The sequence below is a fragment of the Myotis lucifugus genome, unplaced genomic scaffold (assembly GCF_000147115.1).
Source record: "Myotis lucifugus unplaced genomic scaffold, Myoluc2.0 scaffold_63, whole genome shotgun sequence".
Classification (NCBI taxonomy): Eukaryota; Metazoa; Chordata; class Mammalia; order Chiroptera; family Vespertilionidae; genus Myotis; species Myotis lucifugus.
In genome coordinates, this window is record NW_005871111.1 from 3504599 (window position 1) to 3524510 (window position 19912).

Below are 19912 nucleotides of genomic sequence, written 5' to 3' on the forward strand. Positions count from 1 at the left end.
AACATGTACTTTCTTATTGACCTTCTGCATGGTCACTTTCTCTTTGCTTTGCAGAATGGAACAAAACGAATGTGAATGTCCCTGTGAGTGCCCTCTGGAGGTCAATGAGTGTACTGGCAACCTCACCAATGCAGAAAACCGGTAAAAAAAATTTATGTACTATATATGGGGTGTTCCCCAAAAAGGGTGTACATACTTTAACAGCCGATAGCTCAGTTTTGAAACTGAAATGTATTTTAACAAACACTATCTTTATAATTATTCAAAGTATATATATACATTTTTGGGAACAATATATATGCTGTGAGTCTTGTTTATAGATTTGTTTTGGGTTGGGGCATAAGAAGATGATTCATTCTTCTGATTTAACTGTTCGGTGAGCCACATTTCAAGTTCCATAGCGCCTTAAAATGGGGTCCACTTCCAGGTTTAAATGTAAATGCTGTGGAAGATTAACAGTATATGTGCTATACACAAAAAATATGAGACTGTTACAGGCATGTGCTGAGGGCCTACCCTATGGCGTTTATTTTACGTACGTTAAGTCACTTAGTTTTCTAATTAACTGTGTGATAAATATGTAGGTATATTTAATACACACATGTGCACACATAACATAGCATTATTTATGTCAAATTACAAATTTTAAGACTAGTTAAATAAATTGTGGTAAGTCCCTTTTCTAGAACTTAAAAGAAAGAATATTGTGTGTATGCATATTAGTACAATTGACCCTTGAACAAAGCAGGGGTTAGGGGCAGCACCCCCACACACACACAGTCAAAAATCTGTGTATAACTTTTGACTCCCCAAAAACTTAGTTGTCCCTCAATATATATGGGGGATTGGTTCCAGGATCCCCCATGGATACCAAAATCCACAGACGCTCAAGTCCACTGTATAAAATGCCATAGAACAATGCAGAGAGTCAGCCCTCTGTGTCTGCAGACTCCCAGCTACGGATCAAAAACATGACAGGTACTTACTGAAAAAAATCTCATGCATAAGTGAACCCATGCAGTTCAAGCCTGTGTGTTCAAAGGTCAACTGTATATGTTTATTTAGGCATAGAAAAAAAGTATAAAAGGACCCCCATTAAACCGACAACAGTGGTTACTTCTGACAAGTAAGATTTAGAATGGTGAGTGAGGGGAGGTAACATCCATTTTTGATTTTATGTATTCCTATTTCGTTGAATATTTACGCTTTCCTAAATTTTTTGATATTTCTTTTGCACGTAAAGATGAACAAATTGAAGCTCAGAATAGTTAAGTGATTGGCCCAAGATTTTATACAGCTAAGTGGCAAAGCCAGGATTCAAACTCAGATCTGTCTGACACCATAGGGGCCAGGGGCATGATGAGCTTGGCATGTATGTGGTCCTAACCTCCAGACTTGCTCCTGAATAGAAACCCAAGCTGCGAGGTCCACCAGGAGCCGGTGACATACACAGCTACAGACCCTGGCCTGCAAGATGCTCTTCACCAGTGTGTCAACAGCAGGTGCAGTCAGAGGATGGAGAGCGGGTAAGCAGGGCCCAGGGTGCTCTCACGTCAACGTGATGGTGTGGAGAGTAGAACCCAGTAAAGTATAGTGACCAGCAGCCTCAGCCAGCTTTTCAGTTGGTATTTATTATGCGTCTTCTTGGTGTTTTAAAAAGTAGTATCTGTTTTTTTCAGATCCAAAACTGATACTCCATAAGCCTTTTATTTATCCACCAGGTTTAAGCTCATCCAGTTTTCACATGTTACAGCTACTTGGCATTTATACCGTATGTGACACATGAGTGGGAAAGTTATACTTGAGATAAAGTGTGAAAATAAATGAATGAGGGGACATGGCATGAAGACGCAAGAGGGCGGGACAGGAACTCATGGGCTCCAGAACCCGGCAGTCAAGGTTCTGTGTGTGATGCATTGAAGCTTAGCCATTTTATTTCTTAGAAAGCAGATAATGCTTCCTGGTGGTTTTGAGGACTGAAAACTGTGTGTCCTCTTCTCCTTCCACCTCCTCCCTAGGGTGTTTGGGACTAGACAGTATGAGCACAGGGGCTGTGGTAACCTAAAGGGATGGGAGTGAGGTGATTCGTTTATTATATAGAGAGCTGCACATCCATTTGATGAAACAGTTAGTGGATAGAAAGGGCAGCCAGTTCTACTTTGGGTGTAGATTTTGGCAGAGGAATGGTAGGAATAAATTGGGATGTTATACAGTAACCAAAAGTCAACTAAGTTTGAGAAATATTGCATATATTCTTTTAGAGCCATAGTACACTTAACTTATTAAAAGCTCTAAGAAATTGACAGTAAGAAAATCTGTTTAACTCACCTCTATTTCCCAAAGTTATTTGACCATATTTTTCTTCCTTCTTTTTTTTTTTTTATGACCAGACACTTGGGTGGTGTTAGGCCAAAGTCCAACAAACCTTGGGGCCCTCAGTCTTTTAAGATGATTTTAAATAATCCCACACTCATCCATGCTGCATGGATTTCATGGTTGGATTCAGAGAGAGCAGTTTTCTTTCTCTCATTTCCAAGTTGTTGAGGGACATAAAGCAGGTTGTTGCTATTCTGGTTTTATAAGGAAAGGAAACTGATGCTCGAGGAGTCAGAGCACTCGTAAGTAATGGACATCTGGAGAGCTGGATGCCCAAGCCCACGTGCCCTCCCTGCCTGGCACTGTTTCCTGGAACACTCAGCCTCGTCTCTCTGGCAGGGACTGCTTTGGTGTGCTGGACTGCGAGTGGTGCATGGTGGACAGCGATGGAAAGACTCACCTGGACAAAGCCTACTGTGCGCCCCAGAAAGAATGCTTTGGGGGGATTGTGGGAGCCAAAAGTCCCTACGCTGATGACATGGGAGCCATAGGTATGTTTGCTGGGAACCCATAATAAGTTGATTCTTGAAGACACATTTTCCTGTCTTTAAAAAGGACAGAAACCTTACAACGATCCTCTACGCTGCTTCCCTGATTCCTTTGCCAGTCATTTTTCATTACAAAACCAAGGCCGCTGATTTCCTCCAAAGCTGGCGAGATATTCTGTGCAGAGTGAGCAGCCGTCGGGCCTGCCAGGTTTTGCAAGCCTGGAATTCATTCTCATAAAGCGTGTTCTGATAAATGTCAGGCCTGATCTCCGCGTGGCTGAACCCCAGAGTCTGTTTGAATGTGAGTCCCAGCTGTCAGAAGCACAGGGCCGAGGGTGGGTGGAGGGACCGCCACACATCCATTTCCCTCACTACGTTTGCAGAGCGAGAAGTCGTGTGGCCACAAATCATTATTTAGGGCCATGGAGGTCAACAGAAGCCAGAGCTACCCAGTGCAGCTGGAGTGGCTTGGGGTGAGGGACAGGATCACTGTAGGGGAGAAAGCCTCGGGGATTGGGCTCCAAGACCTCAAAAATACTACCTGCATCCCACAGCGAGATCTCGGTGTCTTCACGGACTTAGCACAAATGCCTAAAGCTTAGCTGGCAGGAGAGGCAAATATTTAAGCCTTTAGTGAATACCTTGTTTACTAGCAACTCCCCACATTACTAGCAACTCCCCACATTAGCCCATCAGTAGAAGAAAAGCTCACATATGACTACGGAAGCAGGTTAGACACAGGGGGCGTGACCTTGTTGTAAGTCACTTTGTATACCTACCTGCAGTTTTCTGTCTAAAAAGTGCAAAGGGTGGCCCTAGCCATTGGGTGGCCCTAGCCATTTTGGCGCAGTGGACAGAGCATCGGCCTGTGGTCTGAAGGGTCCCGGGTTCGGTTGCAGGCTTGATCCCCAGTAAGGGGCGTGTAGGAGGCAGCTGATCAATGTTTCTCTCTGATCAATGTTTCTCTCTCATGGAAGTTTCTAACTCTCTATCCCTCCCCCTTCCTCTCTGTAAAATCAATAAAATATATTATAAAAATTAAATAAAAAGTGCAAAGGTTTCCTTAAAGCAGCGGTCGCCAACCTTTCGGACCTCACGGACCACCAGTGGTCCACGGACCACGGGTTGGCGACCGCTGTTTTGAAGGAAACCCACAAGCTTTGAAATGTGGGATCTTTTTGAACACATATTGGTTATACTGGGTGCCATTTATTTCTGTGAACTCAGTCACATGACCCCAAAGAACCCACCTTGCCCTCACTACTCTTACCTCTCTTCCAAGAGCAGCCCCACCCCAGGAAGCTGGGCTCCCAGCACTGGCCACCGTGTGTTCAAGTGGTTCTCATCGACTCACTCATTTTACTAGATCTTGCTAATTGTGTTCTGACTCCGTTGAAATTTAATTTGACAACCAGGAATCAAATGAAGTCACTGCTCCCACATTCTTGTGGGTCATCTTTGAGGAATTCAAAGGTGAGAGCAGCTCTCCTTGCCCTCACCAGACCCCTCCCCGCTCTATTCCTGACAAGGGACATCTGTTTGTTTTCATGAAGGTGATGAGGTGATCACATTGAACATGATTAAAAGTGCCCCCGTGGGCCCCGTGGCCGGAGGCATCATGGGGTGCATCATGGTGCTGGTCCTCGCCGTGTACGCCTACCGCCATCAGATTCACCGCCGGAGCCATCAGCACATGTCTCCTCTGGCCGCTCAAGGTGAGCTCGCAGGGAAAGAATCTCAAAGCTCCCGCAGGAGCAGCAGCCTCCGCAGGTGCTTCCAGGGCCGAAGGATGGTGGCCCATCGTGGGCCTCTGAGCATTGATAAGAACAGGGCTGCACTTCCCGCCTCTCCAGAGGGGGTGCAGAGCACCCGGAGCCTGCTTGGCTCCTCTAGCCCCTTTTGAGTCCCTGGGAAATTCCTGGCTCCTCTCCCTTACGCAGCATCCACCCGCCACACCTGCTCTGGAGCAGGCCAGCCAGGGAGCTGGAATGCCGAGTGGGAAACGTTCTTCTTCACTCAGCTCAGATGTGTTGCCCTTGCTGTCCCCAAAACACTGGTCAGCACAGAGGCCCCAGATCACTATGGGCAAGAACAGGAACCATTCTGTTGGTGTTACCTATTTTATTATATATTTTGTGAATGAACACACATTCAAAGGAATAATCCTATCTCTTAAGACAGGCTAGGTAAATGAAGCCAGGTATAAAATGATTAGTCCGTAATTACTGCTTCCATACCAAGAGTTAAATGCGGCATCTGTGTTCCTTTGCAAGGGACAAAAACCATTTAAGGGGCCACACACACACACACACACACCCTTCCCCAACCCATTCCGAAAAGCTCCGGGGGTGTGCTCACCGGGCCGTATGGAGCTGAGGCTGACCCAGCATTCTTCCTGGACCGGGTCAGGAGCCTCTGAGCTCGCCTGGCAGCCGGAAACACAGGGGCATCGGCCTGTTTGACTGTGGCCACGATCCTGATGGGGTAATGCTGCCCGATTCAGTGACAGGGCTCAGCACCAGGCTCCCCCTCCCCTCGGTAAGGTGGGTTACACTGAGGGCGGCTGCCATCCAGGGTTGCCTTGTGCCTGACCTTTTATACGATTGTGTGGCACCATTTTATCAACGCGGTTGGCTGGGGTTTGAGACCGTTTCCTTCTGTTTTGGGTGTCTCAGCAGAGTTAGTCTCTCTCACCTTTTCTTCTCTTCAGAAATCGGTGTCAGGTCCAATTGTTCACTTATTCTCCCGCTTCTGATTCCTGTTCTCTCCTCTATTTTAAAAAAAGGGGGGTATTAGTTTTTCTTTTCCAAAATCGGGTTCTTCTTGATGGAATGCTGTCACCCAGCCATCCAGCGAGCCCGCTGCAGGGTGTTAAGGTCGTTGGTTTTGTTTGATTAAATAGTCATGTTTCTCTCTTTTTAATGATGGGTAGAAATGTCAGTGCGTATGTCCAACCTGGAGAATGACAGAGATGAAAGGGACGACGACAGCCACGAAGACAGAGGCATCAGTGAGTATCCCGCTGCCTCGCGCAGAGGTGTCAGCAGGAGGCTAATCCGGAATAAATATTCCTTTTTATATCCTCTTGGCTTGTATTAAAATTTTAGAGGCTTTGACATGATGAGGTCTTCTCCCCCATTTTCATTAGGAATACGTATAGGTGTTTGCTTTGTTTTAGGAAATCTCAAAAGCTTTCCTGATGCTCTTTTTGGAATGCATTGCTTTGGCCTCACCCTTCCATTTCTTTCTCCTCCTCATTACTGTCCAACATAGTGTATTAGAAGGGGAATAGTCCCGGATGCATTTTCTTTAATCCCTAAACTAATGTACACAATGTGGGGAAAGGGGCAGCTCTTTACTAAAAGACAACTCCACTAGTGTTGAGATACTGTAGGCTTCAACTACTTAGAGCAGGGGTGGGGAACGTCTGGCCCTCGGGCCATATAAGACCCACAAAATCATTTGGTCTGGTCCTGCCGAGGTGTTAGGGGTGAGTTAATTAAATGTTTGAGCAAGGAGAGCAGGCTAATGTTTAAGTTGATAATTTTGTATGGCCTGCAAATGATGTTATAAATAACCAGATGGCCCCTGGCAGAAAAAAGGTTCCCCACCCCTGACTTAGAGCCTATCTTCTTGATGCCCGTGGAGGTACGTAATTAGGAACCTCTCCCTGCCCCAGTTCTAAAACCAGCTCCCCTAATCCTCAGCTTTTTTTAAAAAAAAATTACATATTCTAGCTCTCCACAGAGCAACCCCATCATGCAAATGAGCCTGTTCAGAGTAAATGTCCTTGCTACAGTAAGGACATGGCATAGGCGTGACTCGCTGTCCTTGTCTTCCACAGTCAGCAATACTCGGTTTATAGCCGCGGTCATGGAGCGGCACGCACACAGTCCGGAGAGGAGGCGTCGCTACTGGGGCCGCTCGGGAACCGAGAGTGATCATGGTAAGGTCTCGCTTCCTGCGCCAGGGCCTGCGGGCCCCGGGGGACCCCTGCGGGCCAGCGCTCATGCCCACTCTTCTCTCTCCTTCCTGTTCTGTGCTCAAGGCAATTATTCTGACATGATTTTCCAAAAAGACACATTCCAACGTGACACTGTGATAAGAGCCCAAGGGTGGCCTTGCGTGTGTCTCCGCGCTCCTGGGCCCAGTGAGATGAACTCTGATACACAGGTGGCTGCCTAGGTTTTCGCCCTGAATAATGTCTGAGTGAAAGCTTCTCCCGCCCACGTGACTCTCAGTAAATAGGCAGCTAAATAGGTCCTACCGCCCAGTGTTGCTAGTTGGCAAACACCAGCATCATCAAGGCTCTCCTAGGCACGTACGTTGGGGACAGGGCAAGAGTCCATGGTGTCCTCTGGCATTCCCCAACCCGGCCTCCAGCCCTGCCTGGGAGGCTCTGGGCAAGTTTCATTAAAGAGACAGCATTTACTCTGGGCCTTGACGGGTGAGGAAAGAGCATTAGGGACAAAGGGACTAGTGGGCACAGTCCTGGTGTTGTACAGAGTCCTTGTAGGATGCTAAGGCGGGCTCCGGGCTGAGTAGTGAAAAGGTGCTGCGTGCCAAATGAGCCAGGAATTTGTACCACTTAGCTGCTCACCTTCCCGGCCCGGCGTCCACGTGGCTGTTGTCATAGAGAACAGCAGTTTTTTTATTTTTCACATAGCTGTTTAATTCTCCAGAAATACTTACTTTCTCCCCAGAATCAGGTTTTGTTTTTTTTTTAATGCATGAATAATGCATTTAGTTGACTCTGCTTTCTGCACATCTATCCTGAAAAGGAAAAGAAAAACATGTCTTCAAACACAGTGCTCCCACACCTGGGCTGAGAAATGCAGGAGTGGGTATTTGTCAAAGCAGCCGATCTGGCCTTTTCCCCGACAGCCAGGTCCTCAGACTCCCTTTGGAAAAGAGGAGCTAAGGCTCTGATTGTAAATTGGAGACTGTTAATTTGAGCTTTGAATGACATTGTTCCCACCAACGAAATAGAAACATGGCGTTTCTATGGAGAGTCAAAGCAGAACTTAAATTTTTCTACTTCTTTGACTTTCTGCCTTTTTTCCCTAAAAACCTTTGAACATTCTATAAATGCATTCTGCCAGGCACTTCTGTGCCTCCTCTCCTTTGAATAATAAAACAGGTTTGAGGCTACTGAAGTTCAACAGAAATAATTTCTTATTCAGCAGAAATACTGAGTCTTCTCCCTCCTTCCTTCCCTCCCTCCCTTGTCCTCTCTCCCCCTCCCTCCCCCTTATTCTCCCCCAGTTGAAATTACTTCAATACTAAATTGGAATTCTGAGTGACGTTGAGAATGTTCCATTAGCTCTCCCATTGTCTTAGTAAAATGGCATATGAAGCAACAGCTTAGATAAAAGGAGTGGAGCAGTGTCAGTATCTGAAAGCCAAGGAATCCAGCTAAGGGCTTGCTTTCTTTCATTTTTCACAATAATTGGAGCCCTGTTATCCCCAAGGAATAAAAAATAGTTTCTCGTGCAGACAGAATGCAACACAAAAAGAAGTGGGAGACATTGACATTCCACGTAATTCCAGATGCACTACCAAATCAATAGCCTTTAACTGCATGTTGTCATATCCCCGCACCCGTATGGTGGGTCAGTAAAATTGGTGGCATTGAGTTAATGTCCCTATCATGCATAGAAGATAAAGCCGTATGTCCACATTAAAACAAGGATCTACTAGTAATCTAATTGTTTTGTCAGCACGCTTCTAGCTCGTCTTTATTGTCCTATATGGTGACTGTATTGCATCTGCTATTTGCTAGGCATGGGGCTGGGGGGTGTGTGGCGGGGGGAGCTTAGAGAAGGGGAGGTGTCATTTATGTGAGCCAGGCAGCGGTGATGTCGAAGGCTCACAGGAGAAGGTCAAGCAGAGTTCACTTGGGATCTCTCCGCTCCTCCTCATTACAAGTTGTGAGACTTAGCGAAGCTACTTTGGACCTCAATTTCCTAATTATTAAAACAGGATTAGAACTTCCCCGCCAGTGAAGTTGTGGGGAATAACGAAACAATTTATGGCAGACGGGAACTCAGGGTTGACCTCCCCACCTACAGACCCACTCTGCCCTCAAGCAATTTACAGTCCAGGGGTAAACAGTAAATGAATGCATGTTTCCCTAAGACTGATAAAAGACTGACTATGACAGCTTCCTTAAAGGAGTGGAACAAAGAAGAAGAAGGTTAGGTATTCCTCTTTCATCTGCAGGGAAATCATGGAAGATCCCAGGGGGAAAGTGGCGTGTGCTGGCCCTTGAACTGGTGAGGTTGTAGGACCATGGTTCTTTGCTACGCAGGGAGCATAGTTCCACAAGAGTTTGGGGGTCTGATACACAAAAGAAAACTCAAAACAGTAACACAGATACACTTGACTTTTGTGGTACGGTTCAGACCTGTGATGTTCCTAGAATTAAAATTAAATGTTACTAGACTAACCTTGGAAACTTTCAGGCTACGTTTTTTATTTAGAAATATTTAGTGTGACCAAAGGAGTTCTGTATTTCAAAGGAATCTCATTTTAATTTTTGTATTTCATTAAAAAAAATTCTATTCAAACTAAGAATGGTTTCTGAAAAGTGAAATCATCTTTGTCAATATTCTAAGATCTCCTGGAACAATTGTTTTCAGCACTCAACTATGGACTGTTACTGCCACGAGCAGGTTAAACAGTTACTACCTACCTGTGCTTTTAATTATATATCTGCTTTGCCCATTATTTCTCTTGAAGCTATCATGTTTTATCTAATCATCTACTGGCTTTTCTTTTCTTTTTTTTAAAGATAAAAACCACCAATAATTTGTTCCTTTTGAATCTGTTCTGGTTACCATCTTATTAGAAACTTTATGTATATGTATATGAAGCAACATTTTTTTTCTTTTTAAGAGGGAAATTTTCCCCAAGTTAAGCAAATTCCAAAACATTCAAAAGGCAAATGCTGAACCTTGAAAATCTGGTCAAAACCTGTATAGTGCAGCAGACCATTGTCTAGAGGTGCAGATACTATCTTGCAGTTACTCTCTGTGGCCACCAGATGGTGAGTGAGTCCCTGGAGAAACCTAACATCCTTAACTAACCATCAAGAGAGGTTTCTTAGAAACCATCAGCTAGATATACAAGCAGAATACCAAAGACCAGAAGCTTAATCTTGACTCTTCTGTTCTTAATGGACACCTGACCTCCTTCCTGAAACCTTTTTCTTGATTGAGATCATCTTTGTAGAGATTTCTCTGCATACGCCTTTGGACAGTAACGAATTTTTCCTTTGAAAGTATTGGTAAATATCCTCTGTGTTTTAAATAGGGCTCCCTCCGTGAGTCAGAGACTGAGTCTGTCTTATTCATCACTCTTCCCTGTGCTCAACCGAGTTGCATGGCACCAAGTGAACAATTAATTTGTTAAGTGAGAATATGTGTTTGTCTTTCTCCTGCTTGTCCACAACTTACTTCCTCCCTGCAGATTTTTATTAATTATTGAGATAAAGGGAAGCCTACATTACAGAGGGATTGAGCAAGTTAAATAGGATGGCCCCGCAGTGAGTGGTTCACTTTGGAAGGGCCTCTGCTGGGGTTCTCATCAGAAAGCATCAAGAGAAATGGGGGTGCCCCAAGTTGCCTCGGGGACACCTGCACCATCCCCACCACCCTGGGTCTGTGACCAGTCAGGTTCAGGGCATCCCTGGATCCTAAGTCAGAACCCCTGGGCAGGGTCCGGGGAATCCTGGATTGTCTTCCTTATCAGATAAGACTGTTGAAAGTCACCACAGATAATTGAAAAAAAAATTCATTGATGCCTTTGTTTTGGGAATATAATGCGTGATTTTTTTTAATTGTGTGAGTATTGTGTTGAATATTAGAAGTACAAAGATAAATAAGTTACTGTGTTTTTTTAGAAAGAATTTGCTAATGGATAAGACAGCCCTATATTATAACATGGTGAAATCTAAGATAGTGATGTACACAGAATGCTGTTTAAACTCACAGAAGGGACACTGGCCTAGTGGTAGGGGGTGTTGGTTGGGGATGCTTCCAGAGAAGACCCTCAAACTAAAGCCTGGGGCAAATAGCAAGAGGAGGGAAGGGGAGCCAGGCAGACGGACCCCCCTGAGTTTTGTATCATGAATGTGAAAGTGAATTATCAGTGACTGTGGGTGTGTGCCAGTGACCAGAGACAGAAGGCTCCCAGGAGTATGTGGAGGAAAGAGGAAGACAGCGTAGCTCTAAAGGTTGAGAGAAATAATCAGCACAGACACTGCACTTGACTAAAACCAGGTTTTCCACTTCATCCCTTCTATGTAGAGCAAACGGTGATGTAAGCATATGTAGCACTTTGTAACTGAGGTTGGGAGTCTACCATCCAGTCTTTTTTTTCCCCACAGTTTATTATTTTAATATACTTTTTATTGTTGATAGTATTACAGATATTTCCTGTTTTCTCCCTCTTTTGCTCCTCCTACCAGCCCCTACCCCCTTCCCATCTTCACCACCCTATTGCCCGTGTCCATGGGCTATGCATATAAGTATATAAGTTCTTTGGTTTATCTCTTCTCGTCCCCTCAACCCCACATTGAGGTATGTCAGTCTGTTCCATGCCTCCCTGCTTTGGGTCTTATTTTGTTGGTCAGTTCCTTTTGTTCATTAGGTTCCACAAATAAGTGAGAACATGTGATATTTGTCTTTCTTGGTTTGGCTTATTTCACTTAGCATATTATTTTCCAGGTTCATCCATGCTATCCCAAAGGGTAAGAGGTCTCTCTTTTTTTATAGCTGCATAGTATTCCATAGTATAAATGTCCCACAGCTTTTTTATCCACTCATCTACTGATGGGCACTTGGGCTGTTTCTGAATCTTAGCTGTTGTAAATAATGCTGCTATGAACATAGGGGTGCATATATCCTTTCTGATTGGTGTTTCTAGTTTCTTGGGATATATTCCCAGAAGTGGGATCACTGGGTCAAATGGAAGTTCCATTTTTAATTATTTGAGGAAACTCCATACTGTTTTCCACAGTGGCTGCACCAGTCTTCATTCTGCCATCCAGTCTTATAGTCTAGACACAGCACTGCCAAAGCTGAAAAACTGAGAAACTTGCTCTGGCTCCCGATCTCTTAGTCTTGGGAGAAGGCATCACAATTTCCCCAGCCTCTGAACCTAGAAACCTTGACCTTCTCCGAGAGGTAATAACTCCTTTGTCACACACACCAGGTGAGTCCATTTAGTCACCAAATCCAGCCCACTCTGCACTTGAGGAGTTTCACGAAGCCCATGGCTGCCCCACGTCAGGTCCTCACCATCTCCTCGGGCTGACACGCCTGCCCCGTCTTCTGAGCGTCTGATCGCTCTTTCCTTCTGTCCAGCCTCCTCATTGCCACAGGGATCGCCTTAACACACGATATGTCTTTGCCATTTGCCTCCCTTGCCCACTACTGAATCCTAACTCGTAGCTGCGGCCAGCCTTGTTGATCTGGTCCCAGCCTCCCTGTCCAGCGGCATCTCCCACATCGTCCTCCCCCACACCAGGCTTCTCACCACTGGCCAGTCCACTAGGGCCATTCCGGCTGCTCTGTCTGCATATGCTCGTCTCCCTCTCTGTGGCACATTTCCTCTGCCCCTTCCTTTTCCTAATAAATCCCTCCTGTCCCATGAGGGCCACCTGGAGTGTCACTTACTCGGGTATCCTAAGGTATTTTCAAAATCGTGTACTGTCCCTTCGTTTTCTGTGCTTTGGCATGGCCTTCATGATGTGACTTGAACTCACTGTCCCAGCTTCTACCTGCCCTGTTCTCCAGCTACCTGCTGGCACTCATCCTAGCCACATGGGACAGGTATATCCTTAGGTTTCCACACCTCTGTGGCTGTGCTCACCTGTTCTTTTGCTCCTATCCACTTACCCAACTCCTGTTCATCCATTTAAGCCCAACTGAAAGACGAGTTCTTCTGTGGCGCCTCCTCATTCCCCCAGCCAGACGTAGTCACTCCCTACTCTGGGTTTTAACTATACCTCAATGATAGCACTTACCATTATCTGCATTGCAATAAGCCTAGCTTCATGAATATCTGTCTCCTGAAACCTTTAAGGATAAAAGACATCTCTTATGTATGTTTTATAGTCTCCAGCCCCACTGTGGTCTTCAATGAATGAGTAATTGAATTGAGTTATGTTTATACTTGTTTGATTTCTCAAGCACTAGCTTTTGAGCTCCTTGTACAGGAACCAGGTTTCCATCTTGGTATCTCCGGCAGGGGCCTAGTAGGCACCCAATAAAGATTTGTGGCATTGGACTGACTTAACTAATTGTCATTTGGGAAATGTTTCATTGAGGGCAGAGAATTGCCTTTCTCACTTTTGCACGAAGCACACATTTTCAACCACCGACTATTCCGACTATTCCGGCTTGGCTGTATGCAGGCACATCAATTGCACAGCCACAACTGTGACTAGCGCTGCCCACGGGTGAGTGCTGATGGATGATAACTGTAGATGCAGCGGAAATATTAATGAGCTGTCACTTCTCAAACATTTTAAAGGGGATTTTTGCAATATTTAAAAACATGCCAGCGTTCTTGGAATCCTTTGATCAGCAAGGGTATTTTCTTTTGAAACATGTATGACTTAGAATACCAGAAGAAATGAATCTTTAAATACAGTGGGCCAGCGCCCACAGAGAATAGTTGACTCCTTTGCTAGCTCCTGTGGGGGTGTGTGGAGTTGGTACTGGAACTTCAGGCAGGTTCGTTAACCTTTCTGATCCTTGCTTCCCTCACCTGTAAAATGGATATTAAAATGCCTGCTTTGTTGGGATGCAGGAATGACATGACATCCGTGCCTGCCGAGGAGCAGGTGTGCAGATAAGGTGGCAATTGTTTTTGTTCTTACTGTTGCATCACATTCAGGCATTTTGAAGCCCAGCTTTGCCCACCAGTCCCCAACTGATCTGAGACCTGTTAGGGTCTTTTTCTTGAAGTTGCCTTTTTAAGTATATATATATTATTGATTTCAGGAAGGGAGAGAGCGATAGAAACATCAATGATTAGAGGGAATCATTGATTGGCTGCCTCCTGTACGCCCTACACTGGGGATTGAGCCCACAACCCAGACGTGTGCCCTGACTGGCAATCAAACCGTGACCTCCTGGTTCATAGGTTGATGCTCAACCACTGAGCCATGCCAGCTGGGTGAAGCTACCGTTCTTTTTCTCTTCCTTTAAAATAAAAAATGACCTTAATCTCATCTCAGGGAAAAGTGTAGGAGGGAGGAGAGTTCCCCAAGTGTCACTGGCGGTTATCTATGAATCAGATGGGACATGAGATAATTTTGGTTTTTATTTTGTTGATTTAAGGAAAGGGTTCTTGCATATATATATTTTTTTAATTTTTTTAAATATATTTTATTGATTTTTTATAGAGAGGAAGGGAGAGGGATAGAGAGTTAGAAACATCGATGAGAGAGAAACATCGATCAGCTGCCTCCTGCGCACCTCCCACTGGGGATGTGCCCACAACCAAGGTACATGCCCTTGACTGGAATCGAACCTGGGACCTTTCAGTCCACAGGCCGACGCTCTATCCACTGAGCCAAACGGGTCAGGGCCTTGCATATTTTTTTTTTTTTTTTCTGATCTAGACTTTCTCAGTTGTCTGAAATGATTAGGTATTTCTTGGGTAATTGTTTTAAGAAAATAACAGTCAACACAAGATCTCTTTAAAATAAGCACCTGGCCCTCCGCTGACAGCCTGCAAGCGTTGGCACCGGTGTAGCACAAAGGTAGGACCGCCTCCTGTGCCCTGGGGATAGGAAGTGACATCTCCTCCCTGCGCCTGGAAGCTCCCCGCGGCTTACTTGTTCTGTTCATTTTCTAGGCTACAGCACGATGAGCCCACAGGAAGACAGTGAAAACCCTCCGTGCAACAATGACCCCTTGTCCGCAGGGGTCGACGTGGGGAACCACGATGAGGACTTGGACCTGGACGCCCCGCCGCAGACCGCGGCCCTCCTAAGTAACAAGTTCCACCACTACCGCCTGCCCCACCCCACGCTCCATCACAGCCACCACCTCCAGGCGGCCGTGACCGTGCACACCGTGGATGCGGAGTGCTAACCACCCCGCACCTCCGTGAGAAGACGGGAGCTGGGAGGTGCAGGGCGCTCCGGAGAGGGAAAGAGCCAGCCTAACACCCACAGCAAGAAACCCCTTGCATTTGGGCTTGGTCCAGAGTGATCGAACTCATGTCCAGCCTGCGAATACATTGGAGAAGGAGAGAAACAACCCGATCGCACTTGGGAAGGTGCCCGGCTGGTTCTGCCACGGAGGGGAAATTAGCCTGATAAACGAGCCGGCCGTGACCCACACGGAATGGAACTGAAGGCAAACCTCCAAACACAGAGACAGAACCTACACAGGAAACATCGGGAGCCTTCGTTAAGCTGAGCTAGAGGAATGTGCTGAGGAGCCAGAAACGCTCGGCTCTCCTTAACCGGACGGGACGGGACGGGGCGAGAGAAAAATGCGCTCCAGCGGAGCCGGGGAATGTGGCACGGCCCGTCCTGGGAGCAGCGTGTGCGCTGAAGACTTCGCTTTGCTCCTCGGCGGTACCCAGCCACCACGATTGCCGTAGGGGACTTGTGTGAAGCTCTACATGATGCATCTCAAGATTTCTAAGCAAAGGATTATTTTTCTACTATTTATTGAACTTGCAAACATTCTCAAACTTTGGGGGAAAGAAAAGGAAGCACATGAGAAGTTTTCGGCAGTGATCCCTAGCTGTGTTGTGTGTGATGAAGTGGTTCTTTGACTAAGGAGTTCTATTTCTTATTTAACTGATCTCACCCCCCCCCCCCCCGCCCCACTCAGCAAATGGGAAAATGAAGAAATCTTTCTCTCTGACATGTTTACATCCATTTCCTTTAGACCATCATTTCATGGACACACATACCTTGGTTAGTAGTACAGTACAGTATTCTTTCTCTGGGTTTGACAGAGGTGGGGAGGGGCAGAGAAATCCTAGAAACTTATAAGGAAAATTGTGTTCCTTTTTAACACAATCCCACTCCCCATGCGATGCTTTTCTTGGGTTTCTAGGAAACCTCCTGACACAACCCCAGCCTTCTAGCGAAGGGAGGTTGTGTTTCCTTCTCCTTGTTTCAGAGACGAGAAATTTGAAAATGTCCTATTTTGATTCTGAGAATATTGAATGCATAAAGGAAGAAGTTTTTAAAATTGGAAATTTGGATTGTGCGTGAGAGATTTCTTTTGACATCATCGTTCAGAGCTGCTGCCGGGTATGCGGGAAGTTGCCCGCCAAGCTGCTTGGTGACGTACTCAGAGATGAACGAGATCGGGCTACGAGAACATGGCGTTGTGAGTTGAAAGTAGTGTTCCAATGACAGTGATGTATTTTAGATTCACCCGTTGTGATTCCAATATGATATAAAGACATTCTTGCACCGTGTGTGTGGTAAATCTCCGTTTATGTGTAGTTGGAAAAAAGTCACTGAATAATGTTTTCATGATAGGGTATTATGATATAATGTTTTTTTTAAATAAATAAAAAAAGGCTCGTCCGCAGTACCGGAAGCAAACTACGTGTGCTATCAGGAAATCCCTTCGTACTGTGTATGAAATGGCAGTCTAGTGGAATAAACTGTATGAATGGACAGTGTTCATGGTTATAGTGATTTGTTCATGTACCACTGCTCGTGCCTCCAGGCAAGGTGCGTTCCCCCTTTGTGCCCTAGCGGATGGGTCGCCAGGCTGAAAGCAGGCCTCCTTGCTAGGCTGTAGTCAAGGTCAGGGGCTCCTGGACCATCTTGAATATGCAAAGAAATTTTAAGAATGTAATGGGATAAAATGAGAAGCCAATATTTTAATGTGTGTGGGACGTAGCTCCCCTTCCTGAGCATCTGAATCAGTGTCATTAATAATGAATAAATGGTTGTTCTTGAACTGCTGGAGAGAATGGATGGCTTTCCTGACTTCCCGGAAAATTAAACCTCTCCTTGGAATACTGGGGTTGTGTGTTTTTTCTAAAGTGAAGAGCCTTCGTGTTATGACACTAGTTTCTTGATGGGGAGTGAGGGGGAGGGGAACTTGGTGTTTCTAAGGAAAGAATCACAAGACTTAGAGCTTAAAAATAAAAAATGGTACAGCCTACTCAAACATAATAACAGAAGTGCGTTTTGTGTCTTTTGTGATAAGAATCTCCCTTATCCTGAACTTTAGGGGGAAACCATTGAATTCTTATACCTAAGTAAGTAAACATAACTGTGTTTTACAGTTCCTGTGGAATATAGGACAACCAAGTCTGTGAAGTTTGAATTGGGGTTACCTTTTGTCTTCTTCCCTAAGGGTTGCATATAATGTTGTTTAAACATTTGTTGTTTGTGTTGTTGTTATTTAAAAGGAATAATGTGTTTCTGGAAACTTTTCATGGTGACCAGTATTATTTCCTTTTGCTGCCCTCCCCCCCAAATACCATGGCTTTGTTACACACTAGTCTTCCCTGAAATCCTGGAGGGAGGTCTTATGAATGCCTTTTCATTCACTAATTCCCATAACCAACATTGCTTGTCAGTGTTGATAAGCACCAAGAGCGAGGGGTTCCAGGTCATTTTATATAGCTAGAAAAGGAAGTTTCCGCCCGGGTCATGTGGCTCAGCAGTTGAGCGTCGACCCAGGAGCCAAGAGGTCACCAGTTCGATTCCTAGTCAGGGCACATGCCTGGGTTGTGGGCTTGATCCCCAGTAGGGGCCGCGCAGGAGGCAGCCAATTGATGATGTTCCTCTCTCATCAGTGTTTCTCTCTCTCTATCTCTCTTCCTTCCTCTCTCTGTAAAAATCAATAAAAATATATTAAATTTTAAAAAAAGAAAAGGAAATTTCCTATTTGTGGCCCCCAAAATCAGGGTTCAGACCCATACTAGTTCTCACAGTCTATATTTATCTATTTTCCAGATACGTTCATTTTACATTAGTTTTTCCTCCTCTATTCTTGAGTTAATTTGAATGCTCAACTAAACTTCATTAATATTTTTCTTTGAAAAACTTTGTCAGATGTATTCAGACAGGTTTACCAGTATTTTGCATGTCAGTGTGACAGGTGTGTGTGGGAAGAAGTTCTGGAAGATTACTTAAGCTTGCCTCCATTTGGCAATGGACTCCTCTAATGATTACAGTGTTTAAAATGTGTATCTGGTAGAATAATCAAAACAGGCCAGCCCAGTCTCATCGGTATCCTTTTTGGTCTGTTTCTGAGCAGAGGAGTGGTGATTTTCCTGGCTGCCATACAATGCCATATTCAGAATTTTTTTCTAAATTGTCAGGGGGGAAAAAGAATCAGGTTGAAAGATATATTTCTATGGCTATTATTTATAACTATATAAGAACAATAATAGTCCTTTCCCTTAGAAAAATAGTCTAGTTGAGTCTATAAAAGAGTTCATATGAAGCCCTGGATGGTGTGGCTCAGTTGGTTGAGTGTTATCCTGTACACCAAAAGGTCTCGAGTTCAATTCCCAGTCAGGGCATATGCCCAGGTTAAGGATTCAGTCCCCAGTCGGGGTATATGCATGAGCAACCTATCAATGTTTCTCTTTCACATCAATGTTTCTCTCTCCCTCTCCCTTCTTATCTCTAAAATCAATAAAAGCATATTTTGTAAAAGTTCATATGAAAATGCAATGGGAACACTTTGTAAAGTATATGATTGTCTAACCACTGTGCTATACACCTGGAACTAATACAAAATAATATTGAATGTAAACTGTGTTTGAAAAAAATTTAAGTTAAAATAAAAAAAATACAGCCAATGTCCAAGCCAATATGAACTAGAGGCTCATGACTAGGGTGATAAGTAAGCACACTGGAGGACCGGAGGGCCAGACCTCACTTTCTATCAGTACGAATGGGTGAGTGGGGTTCAGGAGCCTGGCTGTAGAATGGAGTCTCATTTGAATTGAGACTCGCTAAGGTGAGAGGAGCAGTTGTATCTCCTAAGAGTTGAGTAGAACATATAAGTAGATTTTTAAAAGTGTGAACAAGAAGCCACAGGAAAGGAAATCCTGCCATTTGCAAAGATTGGGATGGACCTTGAGGACGTTATGCTAAGTGACATAAGCCAGACAGAGGAAGACAAAACTGCATAGATTCCATACTTATGTGTGAAATCTAAAAAAACAGCCAAACTCACAGAAAGAGAGTAGAAAAGTGGCTACCAGGGGCTGGGGGTGGGGAAATAGGGAGAGGTCTGTTTAATAGCTAAGGTGTGTGTTGATATATATAGATGTTCTTTGTAATGCAAGATTAAATTTCTAGAGTGTCAACTGCAGCCATGAATTAGTTACAACATATAATAATGTATACAGTACTTAGAGTAGTAGATGAAGCACATTGATTTTTCCAAAATACTTGCTTAGTCAATTAATGCAACACTTTTTAAAATTTAGGTATAATTGACATACTATTTTCAGTCATGCACCCTAATGGTTTGTACATGTGTATATGAATATTTGTATGTATTGTAGAATGATCACCACATGAGTCCAGTAAGCATCTATCACCATACATAATTACAATTTTTTTCTCAAGATAGGAACTTTCCAGATTCAGTCTCCTAGCCACTTTCAGATATGTAACAACGTTTTTTAACTATGGTCACCATGCTGTACATTACATCCGCATGCCCTCTGCATTTTATAACTGGAAGTTTGTACCTTTTGAGCCCCTTTACCCATTTCACCCATCCTGCACTCCCCACCCCAGGCAACTACCAATCTGTTCTCTATATCCATGAGTTCACTTTTTTGTTTGTTTGTTTTTTGAGTACAACAATTTTTTAGTATATTGTACTAACAATTAATACAATATTACATGTTTGGAAGTTTTTTAATGTTACCACTGATAGAAAAATTCTCAACTTCCTAAAACGTAGTTTCAGTATATAGGCCTTTAAAAGGCTACCTATATTTTATTATAATAATTTTATGTGACATATATACACATCTAAGTGAGCAAGTAATTCCTCTTGGCTAATTTAAATGTG

General features: G+C 44.4%; 1 protein-coding gene across 3 annotated transcripts in view; it reads left to right on the top strand.

Annotated features, from left to right (window-relative positions):
* CACHD1 (cache domain containing 1) overlaps positions 1-17037 on the top strand; it is a 138722-nt gene extending 121685 nt beyond the window's left edge. For 2 of the 3 annotated variants that reach the window (XM_023754671.1, XM_023754672.1), the window contains 7 exons: positions 55-141; positions 1410-1526; positions 2716-2867; positions 4418-4579; positions 5797-5874; positions 6709-6810; positions 14736-17037. In XM_023754671.1, coding sequence (XP_023610439.1) covers positions 55-141; positions 1410-1526; positions 2716-2867; positions 4418-4579; positions 5797-5874; positions 6709-6810; positions 14736-14974 — 937 coding nt within the window. In that variant the 3' untranslated portion in view covers positions 14975-17037. The remainder of the gene's footprint in view (positions 1-54; positions 142-1409; positions 1527-2715; positions 2868-4417; positions 4580-5796; positions 5875-6708; positions 6811-14735) is intronic. The other variant, XM_014456743.2, reaches the window with a different exon arrangement.
* The last annotated feature ends 2875 nt before the right edge of the window (positions 17038-19912 follow it).